Source organism: Falco cherrug, chromosome 3 (genome assembly GCF_023634085.1).
Source record: "Falco cherrug isolate bFalChe1 chromosome 3, bFalChe1.pri, whole genome shotgun sequence".
Taxonomy (NCBI): Eukaryota; Metazoa; Chordata; class Aves; order Falconiformes; family Falconidae; genus Falco; species Falco cherrug.
Window position 1 is genome coordinate 52,480,889 of NC_073699.1, and position 24,701 is coordinate 52,505,589.

The window sequence follows — 24,701 nt, forward strand, 5'->3', positions numbered from 1 at the left end:
TAGGGCAATGTATATAGCACATTAAAAAAAATTAATTTGGGCTGCGTGAATCTACTGTTCAGCTGTGAAACAGTAATCTCTACTTGAACTATTCTACCCATGTGAGGTAGGCAGTGTCAGTAGTGGCAGGATCTTCAAAACTTTTGCTCCACCCTTTATTATCTTTTCCTAGTTGATAGTTATGTCCTTCAACTGTATGTGATGCTGCAGTGTTACTTTTCACATTTGTCATTTAATGTCTATAATTCATAGAGTTAATTTAAGTTTTAGGATATCCTGTTTCTAGTAAGATAACTCTGTGCATAATAACTTCACATAATGTGACTGAGTTATTTATACCTTTGCCAATATATTAATTGCCAGAGGTCCCTATATGTTAATTATTTGGATTTACATAGCAAGTTTGGGATTCTGAAAGCATCAATAAAAATAGATCAGATTAATGTTGAATCGGTCCCATGAGACAAGGATATTCCATCACTGTCTATTGATTAGCAAATACAGGCATGACATAATTAATTGACTTTCCCAAAGCCACGCAATTGGTAGGAAAGCTGGAGAAGTCATTTGTTTCCTCTGTGCTATACCTGAACATTAATCACAGTACTAATCTTTATCTCCAGACACTACTGTTCAGTTAGGGTAGAGGGGCAGAGTCAACTTCAACTGAATAGCCATTGGGAAGTTTCCTCTGGTTTTATTAGCATAGCTAAAGTTCAAAGCAGTTTTAAAAAAACATTTGTTTTAATTTGTGCTTTGCTGGAACCATGAGGATGACATTTTCATTGATTGTCTTGATAAATCTATCCAGCTTTCATCATGAAGACATATATATGTATACACAAGAGATCCTATGGACTACATTGATAATGCTTATGAGAATAAACTTAGTTGCCTTAAAGTTAAATGCTTTCCTTAACGTTAGTCACGTAGCTTCACTGTATAATGTATTTGCATAATACAGAAGTCAGCAGCTGTGGCAGCTCATCCTGGTTTTAGGTAACAGAATGGGATTCAGTTGCACAGAGTTGGGCATTTGGTACCTGTGTAGGACTTTAGGGTAATGTGTGCCCAGCATACACCTCTCTGGAAGGATGTATCTCTCGCACTGGCCTTGTGGCATATTTGCCAGCACTGTACAGTGCTCCTACTGCATCCTAAAATAGCAATGGGGCTCGCTTGCCTTTCACCTAGTCATCTGGTTCTCTTTCAGACTGTCTTGCACATTGTATAGGCTCCTTTTTTAACAGTCAAGTAAGTTCAGACTTGGTGCGGGTATTTCCACTTACATTGATATGTAGGCTTTTATATATTCCTGAGGATAGGAGACCAACATTTGGCCTCTGAACTTCTTTAAACATGTCTCAGAACGTGGCCCTGGCCTTGCAGAGTTGGAATGGATACAGCCATTAATTTGCTGATAGGACCATTGATTGAACTAAGTAATGAGTATGTAGCCAAAACTGAGAGAACTGCAGGATGTTGAGACTGTAGAAGTGTCAGAATAATTGTCTGAAGCTGTATAGCAATGTGATTTTTTTTCTGCTTAGTTATGAAAAGATGTCAAGAATAATAGTTCAAATGACTGAGGCACTGGACTTTAAATCTAGGTTTTCAATTCATGTACAAAATACGAGTGTGCATGTGCATCTGCACACCTGTATCAAACAAGTTTTTTGGCTTCCTCAAATATTACTTCTGCCCTTCAGTCCTTGATTCACAACGCTGGTATATATAGCTTGCTTGGCTGAGTAGTCTCCTGATTGCTAAATTTTTGTCCTGCTTAATAGGCCTACGTACTTCCCATCTGTTTCTGGCAACTGCTTTTGACAGTGTGAAATTAAAGATTCTTCTTCCAGCAGCCCATTTTCTAAAACTTCTAGGCTTTAGCCACCAAAGCCACATAACTAATGTTGACACCAACAGATCTCACGGTAGCTTACGCACACCACTTATTGGTGTTACAGCAATTGGACACTATGTTTACTATTCACTGGTTTTTGGGCTAGTGTTAACTGAAACATGTAACATAGAAAACAAAAAGATTTTAAAATTAAGAGCTTTTTTACTTTTAGTAGCAAGGAATATACAGAGCTGAGGGCAAAGCCGAACCTCTGCAAGTGCTCCATCTCTTGCAGTGCTTTGCAAAGTCCTGCTGCAGGTCAGAGGCTGGGTGTGCAGTAGCGTCCCTCTTCCTTCCTTCTTCTTTGAAATCACCAGGACATGAAATTTCCACTGCCATGCAGCCATTTGAGGCCCTCACTTCATCTCCCTGTTTGTCCAAATTGACATAAGTGACTTTTTGTATTATTACTTCCTGTCTCCTGTGTTGGGATCTCTTTCTCAATCAGCCTTACAAGTTAATCCAACTCAGCTGTGTTGTCATCTGCTACATAATTACTGATTAGGAGAATAATCTAGAAGTGGATCCACTCTGTATGGTGATCTCCTCTTCATACAGGATTATCCCAGCAGGTGATCTCATGACTCAATATCTCTTCTTACACTTCTGCCAGAAGCCTAAGTTTCTGCTGTTGCCTCTGCTACAATCTATAAAGGCAAAAACCAACAGAGGAGTCAGAAGAACTGGCCATTCAAAACCCGGTTCACAGTCTTGAGTTTTATGTTACGTGGCCTTAGTTCAGTGCCCTTTTCTTGCCATTGTTCAGTTCAACAAAAAAGGCTCAGAAAGAAAAATTATTGACAAGACCAAGTGGTGAGATTGGCAAGAAAAGATATTCCTTACCTGATCTTGGCAGCACACATTTCAGGTCATTCCTTTAGCTGTAATAAAGAATCAAAAGGACAAAAAATTCTGAAAATGTGGATAAACCAGTATAACGTTATGAATGCTTAATTTAGCAAATAGCATGCAATATGAAATTAGTAGCATTTGCACAGAGTAGATTTGCTGTAGGTTTTGTTGAATATGGGACTAGATTGGATGCAACAATGCTTTTATATGGTACTTTTAAAGAAGCTGTTCCAGAAGTTTTTCTAAGTAGAGAACAAGGAAGGAAATGATCTTATGTGCAGCAGTTCAAAAGCAAGACTAGCAGCAGGGCATTGAAGGGAACTATTTCTGAAATGGCATGTCAGTACTTAGGGCATATTTCATCATCAGCATTGTCAGAGACCAGCAAGATCAAGGCTTCTCCATAAGGGAAGGCAATCAGGGAGCTGAAGGTGGCCATGACCCAAGGCAGTGGCCTTTCTGATGCAGACATAGCCCCACAGCACTCCATAGCCTGCAGGGTAGGGCTGCTGGCAGTAGCAGGTCCCACTGAAAACCCAATGACTAGCAGACAAGCAAGAGGGGTGGACATGTCCCATCTTAGTGCAGAAAGTGCACTAAGTGCACTTTGTGCAGCACTTTGTGCAGCAAACCTGGAGCAGCCTGGGACACCAGTGGTCCCTCCTGCCCAAGGCATAGCTCGGCTTCAGTGGGACTCCTGGAAAGGAGCACAGAGATGGAGTTAGCCAGGAGATGTGGCCAGAAAAAATAAGGCCCGACGGTGCACTCAAGGTCCTGATGAGGGTATGGATTAATGTAAGAGGGTTTAAAGTGGCAGTGATAAAATATGAAATGTTAGCTTCAAGGTCCGTTCCAACTTCAAATAGCAGGACTTGTATTAACTCTGCAAGGGCAAATTTCCATGGGCTGTGTTCAGGCTACAGCCAGCTATCTTATAAAATAGAGAAGTTTAATTCTGTCTTTGGTGGAACTGTAGAATCCAAGATACGGGAAAGCAAAAGGACAGCACTTAATTTCAAAAATTAATGGGCTTCACTAATCCTACCCTAAAGCTTTTCATCCTTCCAGAAAAAAACACCCCACATGTTCTTACCTTGAATTAGTTAATTGAGGGCAATGCAGTTTTCAGTGATCAGATCAAGTGAAACAGTAACGAAGGTAAACCATTTTTGGTGTGCAAAGTTAAGGCATAAAGAGTGTTTCCATAGCTCCGGTTATTTAAAGCCTGTGAAACCTGAGCTCTGTAAAGCATAAGGCAGCAAAGCCTTAATCTGGTCCTATGATCTGCCTGTCACCTGTAGATTTTCAGAGATGTACCAAACCTGTGGTCATTAGGACTGACCAGTGCTGGGTTTTTTTAGGATCAAAAAATCATTAAAAAAATATGTTGTAGAAACATTACTCAAGAAGTGCCAGGTTGGAGGCTGATTTATTTGCACACAAAGGACAGAAAAAAGGAGAAGATAAATAGGCTTCAGATTTATTTCAAAGCTTTTTATAAAACAGCTACTGAAATACTGGCCTTGGAAATAGTAAGTGTAGTCCACAAAGCAAAACTAAGTGATATAGTAATTCCTCTTGAGAAGAGTTTTCCAACACTTCAACACCTTCCATGGTGTGTGTGTACTTACACTGTATTTGTGTCTTAATTTTAACAAGATGATAAATAAGGATTATTTGCTTATTTAAGGTACTAGCATGAATATTAGAAAATGCTTTGGGAGTGGTGGTAAAGGAAATAATTCCTTGTGGTTAGTTTTCAACGAGAAACCTTTGGAGTAGAGTAGTGAAGGTTTGAAACAGGAGCTTCTCTGGGTCTTTAGAGTCTTGCAACTGGATGATTTTGAGCCATCTTCCTTGCAAGGTGAGAGTAGACCTGCCAGACTGTAGTGGTATTTTTTGTAATCCCATATTTGGCAAATCATCATGAAGAGGAAGGCTGAAGAAAAACTAGCTTCATTCATCCTCCCTCTGGAGTTTGTCTGAGGGATGGCTTGCAGGGAATTCCTTTGCAATGCAACAAGTCTGAGGTAATTAAAAGGGAGTTGTCTGGCAAAAAGGTTGTAAGCTCTTCTGTAGTTTTCTCACACTGATAACACTGTAAAGGAGAGTAGTTGTCTATCTTTTTCCCTGACTTTTGAAAGGCTGAATGATAAATGGTAGAAATTTTTGCTCTCAGCTTATAAATTTGGGTGTTTGTGGTTTTAAAGAAAGCTAGGATTGTCCTAAAACTCACGTGGAACCTTGATTAAACATAATGTGCAGAATGTATTAGCAATTAAAAGCTATTCGATGTCTGTCACACATAACATCTTAAGAGCAGGGCCTTGGAGGGCAGTGCTTTAAAAGGAACGTGGCTGTGCACAAATACGTTGCTTCATACATTAGTTAACCTCTCACAGGTTTGTTAAATAAAAGTAGCTACTTGGAAAGTTGAATCTTTTTAAGAACATCATCTTACCAAATGATTTTCATGAAAGCTATTTCATGCCTTCAACAGATTTTCTATGACCATTACTTTATATTTCTTGCCTTCAGTTAAGCTGTGAGGTTAAAATATATTAAATAAATAAATAAATATATCCCTACCTTATTCAGTGTTGTGAACTACATCATAATACCATAGAACATATTCATACTTGTACATATACCCAGAAAAATAATACTGCATGCTCAAAGTGCTATGGAAGTGGCTAATAAATATGGGATCATTCTCTTATGGATACCTCCCACACACCACTTTGAAATTCATTCTACCTAGAGCAAGAATTTGCAACATATTTGTTAGGTCTTAAGTATGACTTCCCATAAAAATGCATTTAGATGTAGTGTTATTTAGAGATTTTATGTCAGACTGTTCCTGTTTTACTCATGTCCAAGGTAAGAAATGCTTTTTAAAATCTTCGTTTCAAGAAGTGTTTTATCCAGAAAAAAATACTGGTTTTCTATCTCCATGGTGCAGGTTATTCTATCAGTGTCAAAAGATCTTTGTTGTGGTGCTGATCATCGTCTTGATTTTGTTTCCTAAGGAAGTGTTTTATGCTCTGTTAGTTTGTCTGTCCCTGCCTAACCTTTGAAAGTATTGGCCAGTTTCAATCTAATTTGATAGGGCAGGAATCTTCACAATATTGGGTTGCTACAAGTTCTGTGAAAATCTGCATTTGATTCAGGTGGAAAGGCCCAGGTTATGGTCTTCATGAGGGCCTTTCATTTTGAGAGGTGGAAGCTGCCTGGGCAGTAAGTACTTTCACAGCCCTCAAGAAGCCCCTCAGCTCTTGCCCTGTAAGAAGTGGAAGTGTTGTGGAGTGAAATGGAGAAGGCATGATGGTGAGGGCTTGGGGATCTAGAACATAAGTTAGGTTTCTTCAGATCTACTTTTTGAAGATATATTTAATATACACTATTGAAGTATAATATACTGGATATATTTTAATAGGAATCACTGAGCACATATTAAAGCTACTTCTTTATAGGACTCGTAGACATGAGCTGTGAATGCCAGAGTGAGTCGCATGCCTGTACTTTGTTGCTTATGGCACTGTTGAAAGCACTGCATAGAAAAATTGAATAGCTTGAACCCATATCATCACATTCATTTAAAAAAAAGTTGTACTGGAGTTGCAGAATTTCTTGACAAGACTGAAAAGGTCAGATTTGTGAAAGCAAATTGATTTCTACGTACTTTCATTGTCTGCATGGTGTTACTTTTTAATAGTGGAAAACAAACCTGTTAGTGTCCTATGTCACGTGTCATCCTTGTGTTCAAATAGAGCCCTACTTTAGGGGTTGTAGGCCCAGGGTCTATAAAAGGAAATTCTGTTGTATTTATTTTGTTGACTGTAAGATTGACAGGTAATTTACCAAGTTGTAACAGAAAGCAAAATATACAAAGTAGTGTTACAGATGTTGCCTTACAGACAAGTAAATATTGCTCATTTTATAAATTCTGGCATTGCAAAACTTGGTGGTGTATATATCTTTAAAAATAGCACTAGTACACATGTGTTTCAGGAAACCTTCTATTTAGGGACCATTTTCTGAGTCATAAAGTTATTGTTTGTGTTTTAGAAAATATGCCTGTAAACTCTTAGCTACAAAATAAATACACTGCAGCCTTTTCAGACCCCCTACAAATTCCTTCTGGTGAACTGAATCACAGTTTCATTGAGAAATCTTAGATTTAGAGGCTCATGGCTCCTAATGTCCAGTGTCTATCTAGATCACAAAAACTCATGTGTGCAAAAATCAGTAAGACATGAAGAGCAAATGAGTTTGTTTTGTGCAGCTGTCTTTGAATCCACAGAATTTAGACTGTATCCTGACTCTTAGCACAGACACTGTTGACTTAATTGATCATAAGGAACCAGTAAAGATCTTGGGATAAAAACTTGGTACATAGATCATAGTGCAAATCCTGGCAGCTAAACCAGCTTCAGGTATATGGGTGCGTTTTTGACCCCACATGACCTTCTGCTCTATGTAATCAGCTCTGAGCTGTCTCTGATGCAGCTCACTAGGCAGAAAGCAAGTTCCATGCAGGAAAGTTCAGAGAGCTGCAGGGATGATGCTAATGGTGCTGGATGCACGCAGCAGGTCTGGCAGACTAAGGGAAAGTCCATGCAGACAGTGCATGTGCAAAAGCAGTCATTCTGCTTTGGTTCATTAAATCTGGTTACTCACTGGGAAAGGGGAATGTTGCTAAACTTATCCTTGCCTTTCAGTTTTTTAAAATATTTCCTCATTACTGTTTTTCTGACCTGTGGCCTGGCCATGCAACAGACCAGAGTCAATGCCACTTCCAGTGGCAATGATGGGGTTGTTTACAGAAAACTCTTCTGTCTCTCACATTCTGTGCATCTTGTATTTGTGTTTTGTAAAATACAGCAGATGAGAGTTATATTCCTCATTCATACTGCAAAAGAATCTCAGCCTGTGGATCACAGCAGTGCATGTCTTGAACTCAGGTAGAGCTCTGTGAAAGAGGAGAAAGGGTGAGCACACTGTGTAGGCAGCTTCGCCCTGGGAGGGGGGACACTTTCTCAAAATAGACATATGGGTGACTTATTTTTATTTTTAAAAATATATTCTATTTTGTTTTCCTCTTTATTCTTTCAATTTAATCTATGGAAGCTAAGGATAAAGTAGGAGTCATATAATGTAAGAAAGCAAATACAAACAGAACCAAACTTTTAAAGCTTTAGGCCAGTTCAGATCTGGATCTGAACTTTTCAGTTAGTTCTCTTCATGACTGACTTAATATAGGATCAACCTGAGTTTTGGGGTGCAGGGGGAAGACTAAATCATTTGGGTTGGAGCAAGTTACAAAGCAGTTTTTATAGCTGTTCACTGCTGCATAGTCAGGCATTGCGTTGTGATATCAATATGAGAAAATGCACTGCCTGCTCTGATTTATTCCATTTTTCCGGTACACTTCTAGCTGGTTTTCCTCCCAGAACTCGTCCTCTGCAACAATGTGGTTTGGATGTGGTTCTTTGGAGGAAGTGGAGTTTTGCCAAATAGGATTTTCTACTTGTCTAGGAGAGTTCTCCATTGCTAGATGGTGATAAGAGCTGAGCCTTGTGCACTAATTTAGTAAGCTAAAGTGAACGCATGTAACAAAGTGGTCTCTAGAATTTACAACTCAAAATATCTCCTCTAATAGAAGCTAAAAATACTGTTTGTTGTAAATGAGTTTGAGCTTTTACAAACTAGGTCTGTTAGATCACCTTGGAAACATCTGTGCTGCTTGACTGCTTATGGTTCCCTCTGACTGAGCTCTGAGTACCAATGTGACAGAAACATTTTGCAGTAAACAAGGATTATGTAACTACAAGAAATCACAGAGAGTACTGGAGCACAGAATCAAGTTTGGAAGTGCAATTTCTTTTCCAAACAGTAGCTGTTCTGGGAGCTTACACTATGCCACGCTGTCCTGGAGAAAGCAGGATGATTCTCTTCTCACAAGCCTAAGAGTTTAACAGGCTGCATATAAAATGCCAGGGTTCGTTTATAACCAGGCCACCCAAAACTTTCAGCTCAATTCTGCATCAAATATATAGAATCATAGAACCATTTGAGTTGGAAAAGACCTTTAAGATCATCAAGTCCAACTGTTATGTTTGTACAAGTTAGAAAGCACTGTACCACCTTGAGCAGGTAAATTTATGGATTATAATGAGAGTTTCTGATTTCTTCAGGATGGTACCATGAAAGCTATGCTACACTAGACATACTTAATGATATTGGTAGGGATTTAGAAAGCTACTGTGATCTCTCTGATTCATCTGAGGAAGAAATTGTTTGCTAGAATTGGGTCCTTGAATAGTTTGATCAGGATTTGCCTTTTATTTTGGGAATCATGTTTAACGCATTTCATATTACTGTCCTCCATCCCCCACCCCCAAAATGTCAGGCCGTGTCTTTAGCAGAAGCACAGTCAACATTTCTTTAGGACTGAAATATTCTTTTGTTGTTCCTTTCTTGGTGCTCTTTTTGTATTAATCCTAAGGATTCATTGGTCTGGAGGACTGATGGCTAGAGATTGCCTTTATGAGAAATTCTCCTGCAATTTTTTAATGGTTGCTGTCATGTGCTAACCTTAAGCGATACATCTGGCTTACTCATACAATAAATGCTTTATTTCTCCTTCACTAAACAAAAAAGGTCAAACTACATCATTTCTTACAAATCACTCTAAGGATTTATTTGTGCCAGATAAGTAGGGAACTAATTAGTAATCTATTCTGTCAGCATCAGCTACAAACATCTCAGCTATTCCCGTGTCAGACTATTGCAAACTATGAACTAGCCCCCTCCCCAGTTGAGAAGTCCTGTCTTCATCTGTCCCCTTTGATTGGTCTTGAGTCCTAAATCTCCCCACTTGGTTCTTAAGCAATAATTAAGACAATTAGTTTCTGTCTTCCAGACCTAGCTGCTAATGCAATCCAGCTGATTTACCTCCACAGATGTTTTATAAAGCTCAGCAAAGAAAAAACAAGGTTGCTACTATAAGCAGATAGAGGCAAAAGGCAGAAAGGAAAAGCAAGAACAAGCTAGTCCTTCATTTTGTAGTTGTGCCCTATACTTTTCTGTAAGTAATTTGCTCCTCTCTTGCATAAGCAACTAATTGCTGTTGTGCCCTTGTTGCATTCCTAGCTTTCTCCCAAAGAAATCAGTTTTTAATATGTCATACTGTTACTGGGATCAGTTGTAAATGGCTTTTCAGTACTGAACAGATTATTTTGGGTTACATGCATGTCATTAATCAATTAGCTTTGTTTTTTTGCATGAGCCTGTCTCTCAATGCATTACCATTACTATCTTTTTTTCATCTAATCTGTACTTCTGAAGATGTAAATGATCAGTGAGACTCTCATAATCAGAAGAGTGACAGGACTGTCTCCTCTCACCTATTCTGACATATGATTGTAGTGACTGAGAACACAAACTGAAGGAGGGAGAGCCTAAATTTGTCTCCAACAATGGAGACAGGTGAGTTGGAGTTCCCTTCTCTGTTGCTTCCACTAACTGAATTTTAATTTTCTTTCCAAACACGTGTACTTCTGCTATGCTCAGACTTGAAAGGAGAAATGTGGGAGAACCTCTGAAATGCCATGCTGTAGGAACGAAGTAGGAAGAGAAAATCAGCCCAGTGAAGGACTTAGGATAGATTCACAAAGAGCATACCAAGAAAGGTCCGTTGTTAAACCCTATTCCTCTGTTGTCCTGATCATAGTTTTTAGTTCTTCATTATTTCCCACTTTTGTTCTGTCTTGTGTTGCTCTTACTCATATGAGTTAGGATAAAAAAAATGCTTCTCCTCCTTCCTTGTTAGAAAATAAAGGTTCACAGCTTAGCATATAACTATGTGATTAAGTCCAGCTGCTGTGTAGCCTTTGGCAAACTTTGTAAGGGAGTAACTTAGTTCCTGGACCTCAGATAGCATTCTTGCCAAAGTCCTGGCAAGAATGGGACAGAGGCATTCTTCATCTTCATTTCTTTCTTTTCCATTACCTAGTTAAAACAAATGTTCCTCTCATTTGGTGCTGCTCTTGTGACACAAACCTTGCAGTAGTGATGTATTATTATCCCTACATCTGTCTCTGCTGTTACTCTCTGGAAATATCTTTTGAAACTTTGTACAACCTGGAAGCCTTTTACATAGCTTCCGTCTCCAGCTTTTCTGGGATGCACAGAGATAGGGGAGCAGGGTGAAAGTAAGTGTCCAAAAAAAAAAAAAATAATCTCCTGACTTCCTGATATAACTTGAACTCTTTCCCCTGCAGATGTGTTTGTTCCTTGGGAACACTGCTTTGCACACAGGAAAAGCTTGCATACACCCGAGCTGCTATGGAGAAGTCGAAAACTGTCATGGTTTAGAGCAAGAGGAATAAAAAGCTGGTGGAGTAAGGGGGCAGGTACAAAGTCTTTAGAATCTTTGTGGTTGTAGTTCTCTTAGCAAGGGCTTTAACTGTAGCTGACAGTCATAGATTCAAGGGATGTTGTTCACAAATAAGCACGTAATTTCCCAGAGCAGATTAATGCTTTGAGACTTGAGAAAATAGCCTTATGTTTCATGTTTGTAATTGAAGAAGAGAACAGTTTAATGAACCCTCTTGGTGTCACAGCTTAAATTGATGGCAAGAGGAAGCAAAGAGAAATTCAGGGAGGAAGATGGAAGGAAATCGTATGAGAGTCAAGAGAAAAATGCAAGAGGAGAATGAAGCAATAAGAACTAAAAGCTTAATGAGTTCAAAGAGAAAGAAAAGAATGAAAGGTTTTAGGAGAAAGCATCTTGGAAAAGATGGTTTAAACTGAACCAACAGGCATGAACAGAAGGAATAACAAACGAGGGAAAGAAAGAACAGATTATGGCAGTTTTCTAGTTCATTGTAGATGTTTGACAAAGGACCCATAACTAAACCAGTGAACTGCATGTGGTTTGTATTCCTGTCGCAGCACTCTCCAAACTAGCCAGCTGCAACAAGGTCTTTCACCACCACATACCAACATACCCTTCATGCCAGTCCCTCTGCTGCCTTCTCGTAGTCTCTCCTCACGCAAGGCACGTGCTCTCTCTGTTTCTTCCTTGGCTGCCCAACCACTTAGCAGAACCAGCCACAGCTGCACCTTATCTACATCAGCCAACCCGCCACCCCTGAAGCCAGCCCACAGCTGTATATTATCAATGCTAATTAACCCAGCTTCATTCCTCTACATATTCCTTATTGTTAAAGTGAGGAAGGGCATTCTTCTATTTAGGTTTTCCAGCAGCAACGTGCTCAAGATTAAAATAGAGTATTTGATGATGCTATGTTGATGTGGAGGCCTGCTCTATCTGTATTTACAATAGCATTATTTTTCTGCATGCAGATACTACTAAGAAATTAAAATCCTAGAAATAAAACATTGAGCTTAGGACATTTAAACTACTACCCCAGAAATTATTGCACTCCTGTATCTCAGTTCCTGCTTTTGCTGACAATAATGTTGTACCTAAGTCAGACTTCAGAGGCTGTGACTGCAGCTGTAATATTCAGTTACTATTTTTGATTTGAAAGATAGCAGCCATTTGGGATATTTTGTAACAGTAGGGATATAACTGTTGGCTAGTAAATGGGCTTTAAAAGGATAGATTGAATTTTGTCAAGGATTATGGGTTTTTTCAGGGCTGCTGCTGCTACCTTGCAGGAGAGTGCCTGTGAAACTTGGCTGTTTGTTATATTCCTGTAGACTTGCTCAGCTATGTCTTACTCTTCTGTCACTTAGATGAAGACAGGCTGCAAAGAGAGGAGTGAGAGCCTTAAGGCTTGCATTGTGATTGTCATTGTGATATTCAGGTTTATATAGGTCTTCTCCATCTTAGTTACTTCCTAAATGTGCTGCCTACATTAGAGGTTTCATTCTCAATTTGAATAGAATGAGAAGAAATGAATAGCCCAGTGTTTTTGCAAAATAGTTTCTAGTAGTCTTACCAGCCAGTTGTTTAACAAATGACCAGAGAATTGGTGGTCAAAAATGGTCACTACCTGCCTGTAATGGGAACCTCAGTAGTCGCTGAAGTATATTTCATAAGAAAAACGTTCCCTACTCCCCATATAAGCTATCGCTATTTCATTTAAAAAACAAAAGAGAAAATGAAAAAACCTTGACAAATGGAAGGCTGTGGAATCTGAGTGGAAACTAAAGGTTCTTGGCAAAAGGTCAAAATTTCACCAAAAATTAGAAATGGTAGTTTTCCAATAGAAGTTTTTGATTGATGCATTTAACCAAAAGCACAAGAACTACATGGGACCCTCCCACACTCTTGGCTTCACAGAGACTGCTGATGAAGTTTCCTTACCTTTGATAAAAAGGTAGGTGGTTTTTTTGGTGTTGTATTTTGAGGTGGTTTTTTTGTTGTTGTTTGTTTTGGGTTTTTTGTAAGGTAGGCTTTTACAAGAGTATAACATTTTAAATAAGATCTTCTGGTTTGATTTGGGGTGTACTAAAGGAAAAGTTTAAATCCTCTATTGGCTTGCGGTTTGCAGAAATCCCGAATTTTGTGATGGAGCTTTTCTATGTGGCAGACTCTGTTTCTCAAATTCACAGAAACTCTGACAGATCCTTCTAAACTTTCAAAATAGTGATTTATGATGCCAAAAATAATTGAGGCTTTTATTTAAGTCTGTCACCATTTAGATTTGACTTTTCAAATCCCACAAGGGACTCTGTATTTTTGCCAAAACCACAGCAGCCACATTTTGCAACATGACCACTTACTGGAGGTTATATAACTAGCTTTTTATAGTATTTGGTTGAAAATACCTGTATTCCTACATCAGTGACAGGAATTCTGTCATTAATAAAACAACTTTGTAAAATAAACGCTGTGAGAGGTAGGCGAGTGTCCTGCTCTGTTAAATTGGCTCTGCCCTGATACTCTCAACACTGGTGGGCTAGGGAGGTTTGGACATGCTTAATCTGATCCTGCAAGAATTCTGCTCCTCCAGAATGAATGGGCAAGGAGCAGGAGCCTTCTTGAATCAGGTAATAAGAGTTTGGTTGTGGGTGAATTAGAAAGAAGCTCACTTAACTATCACCTCTAAATACACTTCATTCTTCTACTTGACTGAGAATTCTTAGCTGCCTCTCTGTTTTCACTCTCTACTTTATTTCTGAGGCTATTTCTGTTAGGGCAAAGTGATATATTTCAATAATGTCAGTCAATACCAATGGGGATAGACCTAGGGTAGACTATATTTTAGCTAAAAGGAAAAAATATATCACAAGAAGATCTGTGTTTCAGGGGTTCCTTCAATTATTTCTTATCTTTCAATTATCCAAATGTCTGTCTATCCAGATAAATCCTGCTGGAATGAAAGTGTCTGGGTAATTTACAGTTTACTTCTACTTACTGCTAATAAATATGCTTCTGTTGAATATTATAAGCAAACAGATAATAGACTGGCTAATTACTGAGAAAGAATAAGTAGGTAGTCTCAGGAACAATCACTGTTCTCTCAGTGGCTACTGTAAAAAAAATGCCTCTGGAGAAAAGACCATGTCAAAGATAATTCAGGAGAAAAATCTTTTTATTTCTTAGTTGCTATTGTAAATAACTGAACAGTTGTCTTCCTGGAGCTCACGTTGTTAACACAAAGCAAACAAAACATCTTTTAGTATTTCAGCATAATACAAATTTTTAAAATGTCTTATACAATCCACAACACTTTACATGTTAGGTAACACTCTATAAGAGTCATACCTATGAAACCCTAGATTTCAGGTCTCCACTCTTCCGGTAAAAATGCTGCTAGCCTCATGCTCCAAATAGCAGAATTATACACAATGACGCCTTCCAATTAACAAGGGAGACATTTTATGAAGGAGCTGGAAAGGCCAACTGTGGTGTAACAAGAAGAGTAAACTGGTCATAGTCAGATGCAAAGATATGGGTAAGATGAGCAAATACGTGACAAGTTTATAAAAATGAAGTTAACTGGATCTTGAAATAAATGGTGAGAAGCTGGATTTGTGTTTGAGGCTTCAGAGTCTTTTACATAATGAGAAAAAAATGATGGGCAGTAAGGTTCCATACACGTGGTAGTCTGAACATTTAAGGGGGCTGTGTAAAAATTATAATAACAGTAAAATCTGGAGGAGAGAAAGGTATAGGATTTAAGAGGTATTGTGGAAAAAATGGCATATTAATGAAAAATAATAGAGAGCTGGACCTCTGTCTATAAAAACTGAAAGAGGATTGCTTAGAATAATAGCTGAACCTTGGTTTTGAAGTTACGCCTCCTGCTTTACGGTTTGAATTGAAAGGAAAAGATAGGAACGTTTGAATTCATAGCTTAACCTCATTTAATACCAAAAGGGCACATATGGCAAATGTATTTTATGTTTTCTTTATGTGTTATTTATATTACATATGTTATAGATTTAATGTAAAAAACCACCCCACTCCCTCCTGTAGGCCAGTTCCATGCAATATGGAAAATACATAGTTTTTGCAGGAAAGGAAGTGGAACACTAAGAATCCAATATTGATTTCAAATATTTTGCATTTCAAATTTGAAAAAAATTCAAATATTGATTTCAAATATAATTTTACGGAGAAGATATAGGACATAATTTTTCCCTTCACCTTACAGGCTTAGCCTTTTAATTTTGTTTTTATGTCAAATAAATGCATGCTTCTTACTCACAGTCAGTTCACTGAAATCCAGTGTGTCACACTTCTTTCAAAAACCTTGTCATATGTAGAATCAGTTGAAAATGTACATGTGAAATAAAAAATTCAGATCGAGTTCTGATTTAATTGACAATCTGGAAAAAAAAGTCTTTGAAGCACTCAAACCTGGTGTCATAAGAATATTCTAATCACTTTCTGAATCATAGGAATGACTTCTATAAAAAATATACACAATAGCACAATGGGAAAATATGTGCAAAAGGACATGTAATCTGCAAGAGTAACTGTGGAAATTGTAGTCTTTTGTGTATGTAGTGGTACAGGGGAAAGACTGAGATGTAGAAAGATAAGGAAGAAAGGGTTGGAGGTACAACTGAGGGGATGAGCAGAACTCTGTCAATGTCAGATTATTTTTTTATTTACTCATTAAAAAATTCTATTTAGTAACTCTTGTGGAGGAAGATTTCTAGAACAGAAACCATGTATAGCCAGTAGAGTGTTTTCATCTCTGCCTACCTCACAATTCCTTTCCCTTCCATGCATTATGTTTTCCATACTACTACTGTCTTGTCAGCACTTCAAATCTCCAGATCTTTTCAGCTCACAGGATGCTGTGGTTTGCAGGTGTCTAATGTAACAACTGAAAGAATTACACACTATCCAACTGTATGTAAATGTAAAATGTAATGTAAATGTGAAAAATGAAGCTTCATTTAAAAAAAAATAATCTGCTGTGCTTCCTTCAGAGGCTTTGTCCCCTTTAGGCATTTTTAAAAAAATCACAAAGCCATTATTTTTCCTATTTTTGGTCATTACAAATAACCAGCCTCAGTAATTAACTTTCTGACACTGAATAACTTTTGTTCTAGTAATCAAGAACCTTCGTTGTACACTCACCAAGATAGCCAAGAGTCTTTCGCTATCAGTTACTGGGAGAAGCCTCCTTCAGTGAGTTCACATGGCATCATCCTCCAAACCATGTCTGATGGCCATACGCCAGTGTCTGAGCCTACCAGGCATTGGGGCACTATAGTAGAATTTATGTTTATTAATGTTCTGGATCACTTCTGCTTTATTTCTCACAGAATAACAGCATGACTTCTGTTGGCAGCTATGGGGTTTCTGCATTACTTCCTTTAGCATGTATGGGGTATTTTTTTATCTTGAAAATACAGTGATAAGCTTTTTCTGCTGTAAGCATGTTAGGAATCAGTCAAACAATAAATTAATATGTCCTCCATAGAAAGGCCTCAAATGGTATACACTCTGCAGTTTTTGGAGTTGCTGTTTGAGAAAGTTTCAGACCAAATAAAGAACAGGCGGACTAGTAAGAATGAGTTCCATAGCATGAATAAATTTATTTGTAAGAGAAGACTGAGGGGAGGGAACATGATAGCAGTCTTCAAATGTCTGAAAGATTCTTGTAAAAAGGGAAGAGATGCTCTCTTCTCCAGGTACACCTGTCCTGCATTGTGGTATGTGGTAGACAGGTAAAAAAGAAATAGTCTTATCACTGTTTATGAAAGTCAGTGAGGGGTGTTATGAATATTTTAGTAATTCTGAAGACAGTGAAACACTGATGCATATTGTTTGGGGGATGCATGGCATTTTTGTCACTGAAAGTCTTAAGATAACAACCAGACAAACAGTGGTCAGGAATGACCTTCTGACCTTGTTCTGTGGCAGCAAAATGAACTAGATGACACTGTGATGTCCTCCCAGATCTTTTATTGTATGATTTGACACTTACTTTACTTCAGGTCACTTTTGTTGCTGGCTTGGAATGTATTGGAAGATGTTGATATTTCATGTCACAAGCTCCTGAAAGCAGGTTGTTAGGCAAGGACCTTTACTTTTATTTTTATAAAGCAGAAGTGTCTAATATTTATTATTGCAAGGAAGAGATTAAAATAATGAACTCAGTACCTTCAGAAAAAGGCAAGGACAAAATGGTCAGAAGATATCATCAACATCTCAGTATTTTTAAGATGACTTTATAATCATCTAAATGTTTGGGGGAGGCAATACTCGTGTCCTTAGCCTTGGCCTCATTTGTTCTTGAATGATTTTTTATTTTACGTTGCTGCCACTTTCTTTTCCAACCCACGTTGTTAAGCACAAAGGTTTCGCCTGTGAAACATCTTGTGTCTACGAATTCTTCCGCTCCATGATTGCTTTAATCTTGCATTGCTGTCAACAGAGATGTGTATGCTCCCTCTACTCCTTCCATGCTTACAGTCTCCTGTCAGCACCAAGGTTTGTGCTTTCATGTAGTGAATTGGAGCCAAGAACTGATCCTGATCTTAAACAGGTTGGCAGAAGAAAATAAAAGCAACCCCAAGAAAAACCCCAAAACGTTTTAACCACCATCGTTTCTCTGACCTATCTCACTGCAGGACCATAAAAACAGGCGTGTCAAGGGGTGTACAGGAATCAATGAGCAGGTTCCTGTCTGGCAAAGCAGCCTTTTGAAATGACAGAGCAAGACCTAAAATTGGAGAATGTGTACTGAGGAAAAATTGTCCTCTGCTGTCCTCCTCCATATTTGTTTAGCGCTGCAGCTGCTTAGTAGAGTACCAGAAGAAAATGCTTATCAGCTTTCACACAACAGCAGAGTCAACACAAGTGAAACAGTCTGTTCCTTCTCTGACTCAATATTCATCTTTCTAGAAATAAAAAAAGTAGAAAATTTATTCTTATCTGAGCTTTTGTAACCTTTTCCCTCAGTTTGTTGACAAGAGCTAGGAAAACCCCCATCTTTTTTTTCCTGGTACTGTACACAGTCTTCATATCCATGATGAATCAATATGGATTCCTGCCATGCAACTTTCTCAGAGTATGTTATTCTCCACGGTTCATTTAAGATCCTAAAGTTGTTATTGAAATAAATATTTTGGAGAAGTCATTGGAAAAGGCTCCTTATGCGACACTTTCTTTAAAAAAGCCCACAACTATTGCATTTTTGAGAGACATAGCTAATCCATTTTGGCCTGAATTTCTTTCCTTCTCAAAAGCAAATCTCAGTCCTGGTGCATAATTTATGATCTTGGCATCCAGCCCAAACATATGTACATACTGAAATCAGTTTTGCATCTGTTTAAGTTTATGCACAGGAGTAGTCTAATTGGATTTAGTCTGATGAAAATGACTCATGTGAAATCAAGTGTTTGCAGAATAAGGGTTTCAGACGGTAGGGTTCTTCAGGGCAGTAGCTTCTACAGCTTTATGTGGCACGTAGCACATGGAATAGCTTTTTAATTATCTAGAAGCCCTCTGCATGCTGTAGCACAAGGGGAAACAAAGTACAAAAGAACAAGTCTTGCGGTATAAGTCAGAGCTTCCACTGCACAGCACTTGGACACAATTACAGTAAGTCTACCAATTGTAACCATCTTTTTCAAAACATTTCTTCTGGGAATTTCTTCAGGATCAAGGAATATCATTCTTTTTTTTTTTTTTTTTTTTCCCTTCATAACAGCTTGCTTACGCTATAGCTGCTGGCCTTCTTGTAGCCATTGGCCAGGTTAAACACGGTTGCTTATATATGCTAGACACTTATGTTATAGACATCATCTCCTATCAGGATGGAACCATATTCTACTGAAGTCTGATAATTCAGTGGATTCAACACCTCCTACAGGGAGGAGTTGCCTGAATGGGCAGCAATGTAGATATTCATCATCTTCACAGAACAAAATACCAGTATGTCAAGAAAAGGAACAGGTCTTTTTTACTGCTTTCCCAGGTCTTACCTTCCCATGCTATCTCATGTCTATCTCATGCTGAACCCTCAATAATTTCTTGCCTCATAACTGTGCAGTCATAGGCTGTAGGAAGGGAAGAGGTGATGGTGAGCTCGCTACTTGTTGAAGGTGTTTGTATCCAGAGGATGGCTCTTCTGTTTTCTTTCAGTGTTTTTTCATTCTCCCTACATCTGCAGTAATGGTCGAGGGAATGGAGAGTGGTCTCAACACTGAAGAGACTCAAGGAAGGGGACGAGAGAGGCTGCAAGATCTGATGTTAGGAGCACTAGGGATTAAAAAGTGGAACCCCAGGGGATTTGTACTGTCAGTATATAGTCTAGGGAGGATAGATAAAAAAAGGAAGGCTTGGGGTATGAGTGCTGTTAAGTCAAGGCAAGGAAATGTATGGGAGTGACTCCAGTGGTGTACTACAGGGCCAACATAAGATGGTAGTAAAAACAGGGAAAGAAAAAAGGAAGGTGGGAGTAAGAATATTAAGCAAGTATACCTTAAAGATGAATGGTTTTGTTGGCCTTTCCCTCCAACCTCAGTGCCCAGCTACATTTGTTGTTGGTGAAAACACCCTGAAATAAAGACGTTTTTAAGAAGCTGAAAATGTAGATGAAGGCATGTGATTTTCAGTATTTGAAATATATTTTTGTTTGAGGCATTATGCTCCTGACTTTTGGTGACATTGAGGCAGAAGGCACCTGAAAAAGTGTGTATGTGAAGTTCCTCATGTAGCACTTGATTTAGGACTCTGATGTTAATAGACTACAGTATTAACTTACTTTGAAGTAAGAGAGAAAAATATTTAAATATTACAGGATTTAAATATTCTAGAAGTAAAATTGTGCTCTGAATTATATAAACATGAACCTGATGGTTCTGGTGAAGATACTTTCTGATACTGTTGTGTGACTCAGGGAAAGCTTTGATCTTTAAGTGTTAAGTTGTAGAGGGCTTCTTACTAGTATCTTTTTGTGGTCTGCAGTTTGAAGTGCATGCAGAGGAAACAGGTAACTGAAGTCTTGATATTTCAGGGGAAAGCAAAGTATTGACTTTTGGTAATTGAAAAGTTTTTGGTCATACAAATGTGTATGCTTTAATGAGATGGTCATCTGTTTCATCCAGCAATCTGAATTTCTGCTCAGGGGGAAGTTCTGAATGCTGATATGCAAAGAGAAAATGGTTTTACTACATGATTCTCAGAAGAGCATTCAAAATCTACACACGTAACAAACCTACACATTTCTAATCCTTTCTGGTGTTTTGCAGGTGAAACCAGAACATAATCATCTCCATGTTTTGAATAAATTATTGCAGCTCTTGATAATAATTCATATCGATTGGATCAATATCAGTGTTTCCTACTTAAATTCTCTTTGCCTTAAATGTGTAATTCTTAATCCTTCACAGTTTTGTGCAAATTAACTGCCCCTTCTTTACATCTTGTCCAATACAAGGCAGTTGGTATTTGTAAGATACTTCTGCAGGTAGTACTTAAACAAGGTTGTATAGCAAAGATCTCATGTTAACTGTAATCATCATAGGTAATTCATTTGTTAATTGATTTACTGAATTTGCAGCCGGTCACGTTTTTTAAAGTACTGAAATGAATGTTATTGGGAATTGCTCTTACAAGAATTATAAGCACTTTATGTTAATAATAAAGAATAAAAAGAAATCATGGAATTATTTAAATATTTATAAAGCATATTTATGAGTAGACCTTATTTCCATGCTGAATTTTTACAAACATATTCTTTTTGTCTATTTTCAGTCCCCTGCACATAGCTATTCAAGCTATGACTCTGGCAAGAATGAGAGTGTAGGCAGAGGTGCTGAAGATCTGTCTCTGAATCGAGGAGATGAGGATGAGGATGACCATGATGAACAGGAAGATCCTGAGAAGGTTAATGAGTCAGATGGGGTAGAAGCTGAGCGACTGAAAGCTTTTAACGTAAGTCCTCTTGCACTTGTCTTGTTTACTTCTGCTATTCCTTTACATTGTTATTTATGGGTAAGTTTGACAATATTAAAGGCACATTAATTTAATTTGCAGGATTTTTGTTTCAATTATTATTTTAATGCACATTGAACTCTTGCCAACAGAAAACAGATTTACTGTGTTTTATTTAGAATTTTAAGGCAGAGTGCCATCTTTACCAGTGAGGAAAACAAAGCTTTGTTTTGTATGTGTGCATGTGCGCCCGTGTGTGTGTATGTGGATGTGTGTATGTGCATGTTCACCCATTGAATGGAAAGGGGCTGTAGCTAGTTTATCAGAAGACCATTCTGGTGGTCAGCTGTTCTCTATTGCTTTCCCAATGTATGTAATTATGCATGAAAACACAAGCAATTGTTCAAACGAAAAAGTGAGCATCAGTTCTACAAAACGATTAGCAATCACAGCTTATTGTTAATAATGAAACTTAAGCAGTGCTTGTTTTCACAGTCTGTTCTGGTTTATCTCACAAGTTCTGTGTCCTATAGACTATTCTTTTCTTGTCTATTTTTTTAATCGGCCCCCAGAAAATAACACTTTAAAGAACTGTTTGCTTAATATTTCTGGCTTCCCATTACAAAGCTCTTCAGTGGATAGAAAAAATGTCTTCCTATCAGTAATCAAGACAGGAAGCTAGGAAGAGAAGAGATCCGCCCTCCAAACCCATCTCCTCTGTCTCCCTCTTGCCAACAGATGTTTGTCAGGCTGTTTGTAGATGAAAACTTGGACCGAATGGTCCCAATCTCTAAGCAGCCCAAAGAAAAGATCCAGGCTATCATTGACTCATGCAGGCGACAATTCCCTGAGTATCAAGAGCGTGCCAGAAAACGCATACGTACTTACCTCAAGTCCTGCAGGCGGATGAAAAGAAGTGGTTTTGAGATGGTGAGTTTTGATTTAAAACCCAGCCCTAGTTTCCATCAAAACCCCATACGTAAATCCATGGCACTATTTTGTTTTCATCTTAGTGTCTTTTTTTTGTTTGTTTATTTTTTTTTGGTAATACCAGGTCAGAGGTTTCTTTTCCCCGCCTTCATTCTTCCTGAACTTACTCCCTTCGTTCACTGGTTTAAAAATGCTTTGAGACATCAGAGTTCACAAGATGAGCTAGTATGGATGTATAGAAAAAGAAGAACAAAGCAAGGCATAAGGAGGGAAACCAGATGATCACATATATAGTGACTTATTTCCTACTGTAGGTTACAGTTAGAGATTTTTGCCTTGCTGTAAGTCTTGAAAAGTCTTGCAGTAAGATGGATTTTTCTTTAAAATGCCTCTGGTAACTGGATTTCTGTGAGCTTTGTAAAAATTAGATCCTGCTAGAGAAGTGCTATACCCAGGAAAATACCCAGTGTAGTAACACTGCACTGGCAATGGTTTTAGCTTTGGGGTTTTTTCTTGTACATTATAGCCTACCAGTTATCAGTAGAAGTTACTCCTTTGATATCTTCCAATTGATATATAGGTGTGCAAAACACGTTAAATGGTTTAAAAACACAGATACCGAGCTTACAGTTTGAGCATCCAAATGCTTTAGTAATTGTTATTTAACCAAAACCCATGAAAATTATGATGGTATTCAACTGTCAGTGTTTTCAGACATTAATATATTACTTAGTAGCACAAGAGTGGGCTAATAATAAATCTTCTTTTGTACTTCCAAACCCCAGAAAATTTGGAAGAAACTAAATAGCTACACATCTTAAGGTTGATGTGCTTTAGCTATCTCTCTGGCCTTTAGATGACAATAAAATCACCTCATCATTACAAATAGTTATCATTTAGTGATTAAACATATCATTTTTTTTAATGAATCATCTGCAAACCCATTAGTTACATTTAAAAATTACTGGAGATGATTGAATTTTACTGATTCTCTCTTTCTCTCTTTCTCTTCCTGCAGTCTTTGCAGAATGCTTATGATTTCTCTATGTTGCTTAAGATGTTAACTGACAGTTTTAAGAACAAAGTATCAGGTTTATTTGTAGGGTAAGACTGTTACTGCATAACATGAAAGGCAAAGACAGAAAATAAATGTATGTGTTTGTGATTCTAATCTTCTGCATGATTTTATTATTTGAAACATTGGGATAACACTGTTTCTGAACAATGGAAACACAGATGAAGAGAGACAGGTAGAATAAAGGACATCTGTACAGATAAAAGTGCCAAAGACTGACTGGTGGTGTACGTGTCAGATTGCAGCCTTCCAAAATAAAAGAAGGAAAAACAGAAAGAAAATATTTTCTACGATACACTAAGTAGCATCAAATTGCATCTACTCATTCTGGCTGAAAATAATTCAGCAACATCAAGTTCAGCTTTCACAATGCAAAATATTTTTATTTTGCTGTACTTTCAATTGAATATACTTACAAAATTAGCTAATGCTAGCAAGTCTCCTCACTGTTCCAATTTATGGCCTCATTACTGTCATTATTCACACTGATGAGCAGTTATGTAAACTGGCTCATTTTTTGTCATCTGAAAGACTTGCACAACTGTTTTGCGGTAGGAATAAGGGGCTTACAGTCTGACCCATAAGAGCTAGCTTGGCTTGACTTCAGTGCACATTTGCAAATGTTACTTTCATACGAATAAAGGTTGCAGGAGCAAATTTATTCCTGGGAGGAGAAAAGGAGCAAAGATTACCAGGAACATGAATCAAATAGGCAGTCTTTATAGTTCAGAAATATTCCCTGTTTTTATACAGTTTATGATGGGCTTTATTTATTTTTAAACAAAAAAAATTACCCTTTAAAATATTGACTTTGCTGCCTATGAACGGAAGTGACAAAGCACTGGAGCTCATGCCAAAGATTTCAGCCCTCTTGGGCCTGAAAGGAAATCTCCTGCTTTCCTGTTCACAGGTAGGAACACAAGCCAAAGACTATGCAAAGGCTTTGGAGGAGCTCCCATTAACTTCCTAAGAAAATAAGTGGTTGTTCATGTTTATGTCTTAAATAATTCGGAAATGTAATATGTATCCATTTGTTGTTTTTAATTATTTTCTGGTTTTTAAATTACCGTATCAACATCTCCTGGTAATAGGCAGCCTTTAAAAATGCTACCATGGACAGAGACGCTTGACTGTATGATTGTTTTGTATGTACTTACTGTTTTGACAGTGGAAAAGAATCACTTTGTCTGGATAATAGGATTTGTTCAAAACACTCATGAAGGGACATGTTGGTGTTGATTTGCATAACGTAGTACCCTCAGATACAGCAAAACGGGATAATGATCTCCTCAGGAGCAACAGTGCTACCGTTGTTATATTAAATAGGATGTCAGATAATAATCTCCACGGGAGATGTCTTTTGCTGTAGACTTATTAAACACAAATTTTTCATTTTGTTCAGCTTCAGAATGCTACATTTTGAGCATCTACTTGCAAGAGAAAAAGAGAATAATCTTATATATGGCATATGACAGTTCAGACTGTGTGGAACACTTCAGCTGTTCAGCATCATATTGTGAAGTGAAAAGAAAATGTACACGCTAAGTTAAATAAGT

General features: G+C 37.9%; 1 protein-coding gene across 4 annotated transcripts in view; it reads left to right on the forward strand.

Annotated features, from left to right (window-relative positions):
- Positions 1 to 24,701, forward strand: part of NOL4 (nucleolar protein 4) — a 201,388-nt gene that overhangs the window by 129,106 nt on the left and 47,581 nt on the right. For 3 of the 4 annotated variants that reach the window (XM_055705990.1, XM_055705991.1, XM_055705993.1), the window contains exons 7-8: positions 20,961 to 21,140; positions 21,879 to 22,070. In XM_055705990.1, coding sequence (XP_055561965.1) covers positions 20,961 to 21,140; positions 21,879 to 22,070 — 372 coding nt within the window. The remainder of the gene's footprint in view (positions 1 to 20,960; positions 21,141 to 21,878; positions 22,071 to 24,701) is intronic. The other variant, XM_055705992.1, reaches the window with a different exon arrangement.